General features: G+C 37.1%; 2 protein-coding genes across 7 annotated transcripts in view; one reads left to right on the top strand and one right to left on the bottom strand.

Moving 5' to 3' along the window:
• Dnah12 (dynein axonemal heavy chain 12) overlaps positions 1-10,497 on the bottom strand; it is a 186,845-nt gene that overhangs the window by 73,975 nt on the left and 102,373 nt on the right. The window lies entirely within an intron of this gene.
• LOC105742226 (pterin-4-alpha-carbinolamine dehydratase 2) lies at positions 9,988-10,491 on the top strand. The gene has a single exon (XM_023715793.1). The coding sequence runs from the start codon at positions 10,192-10,194 to the stop codon at positions 10,354-10,356; it is 165 nt and encodes a 54-aa protein (XP_023571561.1). The 5' UTR covers positions 9,988-10,191; the 3' UTR covers positions 10,357-10,491.

Here is a 10,497-nt window from a genome sequence, read left to right as displayed (position 1 = left end):
GGCCACAACAGCACAATGGGTAGGGATAAGTAGAAAATCATATTATTTAAAGTGCTTGTGCTTTTGTGAAATGATAGAATACTAACTTAAGGTAAATTGCAATAAAGAAAAGTTGCATATTGTAATCTGTGGCACAACCCCAAATTTCAACAGAGAAGAAAAAATGCAGTGCTAAGTTTGGGGGCCGTGGCTCACTTATCATTTATGAGGCCTTGGACTGAATCCACAACACTACAGATGCACACATGCACGCATGCACATCAAACACATACCAGAGTGATAAGTAGATAAGCATACCTGCACATCTAAAAGAAATTAATTAAGGAAGAACAAAGGTATGGAGAATATATTAAAAAGCAAAATAATATTTTGCTATATTTAATATTTTCAAACTGAAATCTACGTATCTATATTTACATTAAGTATAAAAGCTAAGATGATTTTCAAATTTCGAATTTTCATTTTGATTTAAAAAAGATCAGATTAACATTTGTGAATCACACTGATAGTTGCCTTCACTTGGCACTGCTGCAAGATGTATGTTAATTTTTGAGAGTGAGGATTATTTTAAGAGTCTAACAAAACTACATTTTTAAAATGCCTTAACATATCAAATGAAGAGAAAATTTTTCATTAATATCAGTAGACAGAAGCAGTGGACAACTTAATCATCACAGAGCATAAGCTCACATATGCATGCTGACTTCAAAAGAATCTTTACTGTCATTTTACAATAGATATTGCCTAAACTGACAAGTTGGTTTCAGTCACAAGTTATCTATTTAATTTAATTAATTGTATGACATGGGATTTGTGAGGACTGGCCTGAGAGTGACCATCGAGTAACGCTGAATTGTCCACTATAGACAATGGACTCTTCATTACTGGCAATAGTTGGCCCCTGGTAAACAAGAAGCAAGGGCAATAAAAGTTTAACATAGGGCTAAGGTCACTCTGTAGTACCCCCGCTCTGTGTACCAACCTGCACTGACTGCCCATTGGGTCTTAGACTCAAACATTTCAGCCAGATTCTTTAAACCTGTGCTCCCAAACTTAAAACCTATAATATATTTAGTTCCCCCTTTAGACATTTGCTAATATTCACTTAGATGTCAGCCCACCTATCTGGAAGTCCGATCTTCCCACCACTTCCATCTCTGGGTGGTTCTTCTGGGCTGGTAACAGGATTCTTTTATCAGTAGTTAATTTTAATCTGATTTTACATTGTGTACACCTCATTTTGTAGTGCTCCCTTTGTTGAGCTACAAGACAGGTTTTTACCTACTGAAGGTTTCTGGCAACACTGCATCAAGTAAATCTTCTGGCATCATTTTCCAAGGTTCTGTGTGTTCACTTTATGTCTTTACTACATTTTCGTAATGTTCACAATATTACAAACTTTTTCATTATTATTTTATCTACTATAGATGTCTGCAATTAGTGATCTGCAGTGTTACTACTGTAATTGTTTCAGGGAACCACAAACTTTACCCTATGAGATGGCAAACTTATATAATTCATGAGTTCACATTTCTCCAGCTAAGAAGCATATCTCTGTCCTCGGGCCTCTCCATTCCCTACAACACATCAATATTGAAATAAAGCCAGTTATATCATTACACTGGACTCCTAGTGTTCAACTGAGAGTCACAGTTTTGTATCTCTCACTTCATCTTCCAGGAGCAGAGAAGAGAAGAAGCTTCAAAAAGTTCCAATTCGCAATGTGTTAATTATTGAAACTGTCCTACCAATTTGATTCAAAACTGTCTCATTGCTATTTGTTTCTCAATAAAATTACGGAAAACAAAAAAGTTCCAATTCCCTCAGATCAAATCAAGTACTGGGGTTGTTGAGAAAGAAAGCAGAGTGATCCACAGAACCTTCCACACCCTTGAGCCAGCAAACACAGGGGAGTGGCTCTAACATGCTGAGGGAAAGAGCCAGAGTGCTGCAGAGGCCAGATCCCCGGGATAGGCGAGAGAGGGCGAGAGCAAGAGTGAGAGAGCCAGAAGCATTGAAACAGGGCAGAGCTCTTGACACAGTGATGAATAAGAGGCTCTGTGGGCAGAGGATCAACAAGTGGTGCTTAGGACAGAAGGTTCTGGAGATGTACTAGGCAAAACGTCTATGAAAACACAGAGGCAACCCTGGGAGTTGCCTTACAGTAAAGGGAGCAATTGTACTGGGTGGCTCGGCAGAATCTCTGTTCCTGGTAGCCAGGAAGCAGGTCGAGAGAACCACCCTGGTCCTCAGGCCTCATGGCTCTCAGGCCCACAGATAAGCATTTCACAAGGGGAAGCAGCCTGCTGCCTTCAATCAAATTAGGACTGCAGCAAAAGGGAAGTGGTATAGATACCTGGTTCTATGCTTTGGAAGCTGTGTGAGGGTTTTTGTTAGGGTAAAGGTTTACTTTCTAGCTTGATTGCTCTAGGTTTTCTTATTTTTCTTTTTTGTTCTTGCTTCTGTACTATTATTTTATTCTTTTTAAACTTATTTTTCTATTTTAAAATTTTCTTCCCTTCCTATTCTTATTTCTTCTTCCCTCATTTTCTTATCCCTTTATCTGGCCTCTCCTTTCACATGGCATATATAGGAGAAACTTGCATATGTGCAAAAGAGAACAAGAAATAATCCATAATTATTTTTTTTTTATAATTTAGTTTAAATACCACTGCTCATGGGCATTTCAAGGTGACCTTACCACAACTGTGGTTGGAGAACAAAGCAAGACTAACTACAAATATGGTAAAAGGTTCCTACAATCTCACAGCTTCCCTCAGTCTCTAATTAACTTCTCTCCTTCTGCAGCCCAAAGATACACTCAACAGAGTTCAACTTCTCATCTATTTTTTTTCACCTATTGATGTTTACCTTCTTTCTTTATTTTTCTCTTATTGTTTATATGATAATAACAGATCTCTTTTCTATGGTTAAGGGTGGTACATTATTGGTTCTCAGGGTTTCTCAATATCCAACCTGTGTTGCTGATTTTATTACTAAGACAAAAGATAGTTGTTGCCACCAATTAGTTTTCTCTGTAACCAATATCTAGACTCCTGGGGGTCATAAACAATCCTGAGCCTGTTGCCAGCGACCTGGGCACTGAGCTAACTACACTGCAACCACCTACCAAATAAATGGAGGTGGTCAAATCCTGGGACAGAGGCAAAGGCCAAAAGGTAGCCAAGCCCAGAGAACCACGGACAAGCAGACGCCACTAAAGGAGTCTCCATCCTAGACAAACTTTTCCACAAAATCAACCCAAAGGTCTCTATACAAAAGCAAAAAATACGTGAAAACATAAACTAACAAAATGCCTCCAAAAATTCCCAGCTCCCTCAAAGAAGACTCAAAGGGAATTGAAGGGGAAGAAACAAAACGTCAGACAACCAAGTTACTCAGAATGATGCCAGGAAAGACAACACAAAAGAGGTCAATAAGTCATGTGGCAAGAACACAGACAATAAAAATGACAAGCTATTGGGCCAAATAAACAAAATAGCCAGTAGTCTAAAGAAGGCACTAATAAAAACTAAAAGATCTAAACAGAATGATACTAAACATGCAGACCAAAACAGAAAAGAATTAGGATCCATAAAAAGCCTAAAAATAGAAATTCAGGATATCAAAAATTCTAACAGGGCCGGAGAGATAGCTCAGTAGCAAAAGTGCCTGCCTGGCAAGTGCAAGGTCCCAAGTTCAATTTCCAGTATCATAAGAATAAAAACAAACCAAAATTCTAACAACAACAACAAAAAAGTCCTATAAAAGTATGGGTAGCAGAAATGATGAATATGAAGAAAGATTATCAGAACTAAAACACAGGGCTTTTGTCAGTGACCATTAATGAGACATATCACAAAAACAAAAGAACAAGAAAAATAGATTTAACACCTCCTAGACAATAAAAAGACTAATTTAAGATTGACAGGACAGGGCTGGCCAAATAGCTCAGCAGATTAAAGCACCTGCTTAGGCAGAGGGAGGGTCCAGGGGTTCAATCCTGGGCCTGCTGTGCCGGCCCCACCCCCAGGGTGTGCTGAGACAGGGATTGAAACTGGGCATAGTGGTACGCACCTGTAATCCCAGCACTTAAGCGGCTGAAAAACAGAAAGAACCACTACAAATCTGACCTGTGTAATGAGACCCTGTAGATCCTGCACTAAATACATTGAAAAAAAAAAAGATTAATGGGACAATAAAACATAAGACAGTACAAAAGTCATAAAAAACCCACTTACACAAATAATAGCAGAAAATTTTCTAAATAAGGGAAAAGAATTTAACATACAGATAAGTGAGACATGCAATACCTCAAATAGGCCTAGGGAGATAACCTGGTGGTCAAGTGTCTACCTGGCAAGCACAAGGTCCCAGGTTCAATCCCTAGTACTGTATGCTGTGCCGGCCGCCCGGGACCCCAGAAGAGCCATGCTGGCCCTGTAAACCCGGCATAGTGGATCATGCTTGTCGTCCCAGTGCTGGGGAGGATGAGACAGGAGGATCAGTATGAGTTTGAGCTGCATAGTGAGACCCTGTACCAAATAAATAAATACATACTTTAAAAAATTTTTAAAAAGATTCCAAATTGTCAAATCAGAAAAGAACCTCCCCACAACAAATCATAGTCAAAATCCCAGCAGTCCAACATGAGAACAGAATCTTAAAACCACTTACAAAAAAGCAATGAATCAATTATAAAGGAAAATTCATTAGAATTACATCAGACTTTTTAATACAAATCTTAAAAGGCCATGTCTTAGTTACTTTTCTCTTGTTGAGACAAAATACCTGACATCCAAAGTTAAAGGAAGAATTTATTTAGCTCACATGTTGTTGAGGTTTCAGTCCATAATCCGATGGCTCCAAAGCTGGTAGCACATGGCAGAAGGGCAACAGTTAACGTAGGTGGAAAACAGCAACAGCAACAAGTGCAAAATGAGTGAGACATGGCTTTTTCTGCCCCTTTTATCTCACCCAGACTACTGAGATTGGGGCAGTACGGATCCAATCAGTGAATTGATCAAGCAATCAACCACCCTTAATTCCAGTACCCTTAATCCCAGTATTGCATACTCTAGATTCATCCATCTCTGCAAAAAAGTCTGTGACTGCATGAGGCTTTGGGTGGACTTATAGACATAAATCCTAACAGGCCAGAAGAGCTTGGAATAAAATATGTCAGGCCCTAAAAGAAAATAATGCTCATTGTTTCTTGGCCTTTTGGCTAAGATTAAGTGAAGAAAATAATTCTCAACCTAGGGTGATACATCCTGAAAAACTATTTGTCAAAATTGGTAGAGAAAGGAAATACTTTCATGATGAAGATCATCCAAAGAAATTCATGATCCAAGTAAACACTGTTGAACTAAGAAAAATTAAAAATGACTTCACAAACCTATATGTCTATGAATAGATTCCTAGATACAGGGCAGGGGACATAGCTCAGTGGCACAGCACCTGCCTAGTAAGTGTGAGGTCATTAGTTCAATTCCCAGTACTCCCTTCTAAAAATCCTAGATACATATAAAATACCAAACTGAACTAATAAGATTTGAAATTAGAGGCACTGAAATTAAAACAGTGATTAAAAAAAAAAACCATACCAATTACAAAGCCCTACCTCCTGAAGGATTCACTGAAAATTTCTACAAAACCTTTAGGGAAAATCTAACACCAATACTCATCAAGCTCTTTAATGAAGTTGAAAGGGAAGGAGTACTCCCAAGTCATTCCTTGAAGCTACCATTACCCTGATTCTAAACCAGATAATGATCCAACTGAAAAAGAAACACCAGGCCATTCTCTTTAATGGGTATACTTTTTTTAATTCCAAAAAAGATACTAAATTATAATTCTCTTAGTTCTGCTTAAGGAATGACCCTGAGTGGTTCCTAGGATCTGTTACTATCCAGTTGACATAATGTCACTGAATTCACTATTACAGCCAAGGTAACAGTAGTGGATGTAACTGGTTTCTATGTCAATATCTGGATTTTCTGGAGGCTAACTAGCAATAAAAAAAATGGTTATATACACACAGGAACATGGAAAAGCAAGACCCTTAAAGACTCTCAGGTCTTTCAGAAAGACCCTCAAGGACTCCCAATACTCCTAAGGCAGACCAAAGAGTCACAAATGGAGAGGAAAGCTAATACCAGACAGCAAAACTCTATAAAATAGTTACGGAAAAGGTGAAGAAACCATGCAAGTTCTAAGAGGAACTGAACCAAAAGTTGACAAAAATATCACTCCAACTACCCAAAGTGGATTTGGAGGAAATGAATAATCAGAAGCATTAACCAAACCAGTTCAAAACAGAAACTATAATTCATGAAATATTTAGAATCCTCAAAAAAAAAATCAAACAAAAGTAAATTTGTAAATTAAATAAATGACCACTGTGAAGACAGTATCTGAAACTGAGGACAAAATGGCAAATTATGAAGATGTATTCAGAGAAGCCACACAAAAGAGAACAAGAAAAGACCAACCAACAGCCACTAGATGACACTAAAAAGACCAACCTAAGGCTAGTTGAACTTAGAGAAAGCTAGATGACAGCGATGATGGCATTATTAATATGCTTACAGAAATCACAACAGAGGGGGTCAGGGAGATGGCTTAGTAGAATAAGTGCTTGCCTGGCAAGCGCAAGGGCCTGACTTCAACCCCTGGTTCCGCCAAAAAATAAAATAAAATAAATCACAGCAGAAAAATTTCCAGATATCAGAAAAAGAGTTTAACATACAAGTGAGTAAAACATACAAGTAAAACAACACACAACCGTGATTAAAAGAGAAAAGAAGCTCATCAAGACATATTTTTATTAAATTACCTATTATCCAACAAAACACAAAATTTTAAAAACACAGAAAAACTAAAGATCATATATAAAGGTAAACTCGGTAGAATTACATCAGACTTCAATACAACCTTAAAAAGCCAGAATAGTTTAGAGTAAAGTACTTCAAGCCTTCAGAGCAAATAACTTCCAGCCCATATTAATATAACCAACAAAGATTTGCTTCAAATTTGATGGAAAATAAGAACATTTCATGAAAAAGACCAGCTAAAGAGATGTAGGTTTATGACTCCAGGAAATAACTCAAAAATATCTCATATAGAAATAACAAAATTAATACAGCTAAAAATCCAGATGAAATGAAAACACCAAGCAAGGTTAATGGATAAACAATAACAACAAAGGAAAAGAAAAACAAAGAAGTCACTAACTGAGAAAGAAAGCAATCATAATAAATAATTAACAGGTACCAGTAATATCTCTCACTGTTAATAGCGTTGACCCTCCAATTAAGACACAGATTGAAGAATGAATAAAAAAGAGCCCAACCGTCTGTTGTATTCAATAAAATTCAAAGGATAGAAAAAATATTTCATGCACCAAGACTCTGAAAACAAACAGGAGTAGCAACTTTAATCAGACATGTTAAACTTCAAGTTAAAACTTAGCAGAGGAGACAATAAAGGGCACTATATACTACTTATGAGAACAACCCAAGAAGGAACAAGGCTTATAAATATTTATGCACCAAATATTAGAGCATCTATCTTCATAAAACAGATACTGATGAACATAGAAGATCAAATACTAACACTATTGTAAGGAGAGATCTTAATACTCCTACTTTTGCAAAGAGATAGATTAAACAAAAAACCAATAAACACCTATCAGGTGAACCACACCCTTGAACAAATGGACCTAACAGATATCTACAGAGTATTCCACTCTACTACAATATAATATGTATTCTTTTCTGCTCTACAGGGTACTTTTTCTGAAATAGACCACATGCTAGTCCACAAAGCCTGCTTAAATAAATATAAAAGAGTCAAAATCACATCAGGCACACTATCAGACACTGCAACAAAAGTAGAGATCAATGACAGAAGAAACTATGGAAAAAATAAAAGTACCTGGAAAATCAATAAAATACTCCTAAACAACCAACAAGTCACAAAAGAAATTCTTACATTTCTGACAGTTAATGGCAACACCTGTAAAACTTACTGGAATCTCTGGGACACTATGCACTCCTAAGAGGAAACTGAAATCAATATTTACATTATAAAAATAGAACAAGCTTAAATAAATAACCTTGTGAAGAACCTTAAGATACTTGAAAAACAGCAACAATCCAGGCCCAAACCAAAATTAAGAAGGAAAATCATAAAGCCTAGAATGCTAAACAATGAAATCAAGACAAAAAATACAAGTATCAATGAATTAAAGAGCTTAGTCTTTGAAAAAATGAACAAAACAAATAAGCCCTTAGCCAAACTTATTAAAAGAAAAAATTCAAATCAATGGAATTAGAAATGAAAAAAGTGAAATCACAACAGGCACTGTCAAAATCCAGAAGATAGTTACTACTATAAAAGAAAGTATTCCAATACATTAGAAATTTCTGAAAAAAAAAAGATAAATTCCTAGATTCATACAAATTACCAAAGCTAACTCAAAAAGACACAAAATACTGAGCCCAATAACAAGCAATGAAATTAAGACAGTAATAAAGAATGTAACAACTACAAAGAGTCCAAGACCAGCTGGAATTTTATTTTATAAAACATTTAAGGATGTTATATCACCATATTATGGCTTTTATCTAGATTTCCCCAAAAACAACCTCATGCACTCACAGGTGGAACTTCTCAGAGGTGGCTGTATCTGAAGGTGTGATCCTGGGATTAAGGATGTGATGCTAGGATTGATTCATGGTGCAAAGCTAGGAGAAAGTGTGCCCTGCCGCGGGTGTGAGATGTACCCTTAGGGTAAGTAGCCTGAATAGAATATAAGGGCAGGAAGAGGGCTACAGTGGTAGTTACTTGTCACTCACTGCCTTGCTTCTTCACTACTTTGCTGTCTGCCATAAACTATTTCTCCTCTGGGATGCCCCTCCGCCATGCCGCCCTGTCACAGAGCCAGTTAACTACAAACTGAAATCTCTATAAACATGAGCCAAAATAAACCTTTTCCCCTTTAACTTTGGGTGTCGGGTATTTTGTTTCAGCAATGAGAAAAGTAAATAAGACATACTGATATTCCTCAAGCTCTTCAAAGAAAGTGAAAGGGACAACATGCTTCCAAATTCATTTATGGAAGTCTACTTCCTTCTGGCCTCAAAACTGGATAAAAACGAAACTGCAAAGCTACATGCCAATCTCCTTAATGAACACAGATGCAAAAATGCTCAACATGATAATTGACAAACAGAATGCAACAAATCATTAAAAAGATTATACCTCATAACCAAGTAGGCTTCATTTCAGGGATGCAAGGATGATTCAACATACACAAAATCAACAAATATAATATACCACATAAACAGAAGCAAGTGAAAAAAAATCACACGATCAGCTCAATAGATGCTCCCCAAAATTTTTTTATAAAATCAACATCTTTCCATGATAAAAATCCTGAAGAAAACAGGTATAGAAGGACCTTACTTCAATGGGATAAAACCTGTTTATGGAAAGCCTACTTCCAATTTCATATTAAATGGAAAAAATCTGAAAGCTTTCCCTCTAAAATCAAGAACAAGACAACGATGTCCAATATCACTACTGCTATTTGACACAGTACTTGAAACATTAGCTAGAGCAATGAAAGGAAAAAAGGAAGGAAGGGAGGGAGGGAGGGAGGAAGAAAAAGGAAGGAAGGAAGGAAGGAAGGAAGGAAGGAAGGAAGGAAGGAAGGAAAAGGAAGGAAGGAAAGAAAAGTATTATGTGTCAGAAAAGAAGAAATCAGGGCTGGGAAGACAGCTCAGTAGAATAAGCACTTGCTTGGCAAGCTCAGGGTCCTGAGTTCAATCCCCTGTACCACAAAAAAAAAGAAAGAAAGAAAAAAGAAAAAAAAAGAAGAAATCAAATTATGATTATTTGCCAGATGATATGATCCTTTACATAGAGTACCCAAAAATTTCCACCAAAAGACTCCTATAACTAAAACCAAATTTAGGGCGGGCGCCATGGCGGCGGCCCTCGGGGCGCGAGGGGCGCAGGAGCCGGAGCCTGGCGGCCGAGTCCTCAGATTCTCAGCTGTTGCAGACAGAAGAGAGGAACTAGATTCTACTTGACCTTAAAAAAGCAGGATGGTCGGAGTTAAATGAGAGAGATGCCATCTACAAAGAATTTGCCTTCAAAAATTTTAATCAGGCTTTTGGCTTTATGTCTCGAGTTGCCCTACAAGCAGAGAAGATAAATCACCACCCGGAATGGTTCAATGTGTACAACAAGGTCCAGATAACTCTTATATCACATGACTGTGGTGGACTGACCAGAAGAGATGTGCAGCTGGTGAGATTCATTGAAAAAGCATCTGTTTTTGTGTGATTTCTTCTAAAATGCATGTAAAATATTATAACCATCTTAGCTGCAATATATTTTGAAGGCAACTTGCATCAACAAGTTCTATTGCAAATTAGTTCACCTTTATACATGTTGTCTAATCAGTGCTTAAATATAAAATGATTT

Source organism: Octodon degus, unplaced genomic scaffold (assembly GCF_000260255.1).
Source record: "Octodon degus isolate 3935 unplaced genomic scaffold, OctDeg1.0 scaffold00043, whole genome shotgun sequence".
Classification (NCBI taxonomy): Eukaryota; Metazoa; Chordata; class Mammalia; order Rodentia; family Octodontidae; genus Octodon; species Octodon degus.
The sequence above is the reverse complement of the archived record's forward strand: the minus strand, read 5'-3'. Positions and strand labels throughout refer to the sequence as shown.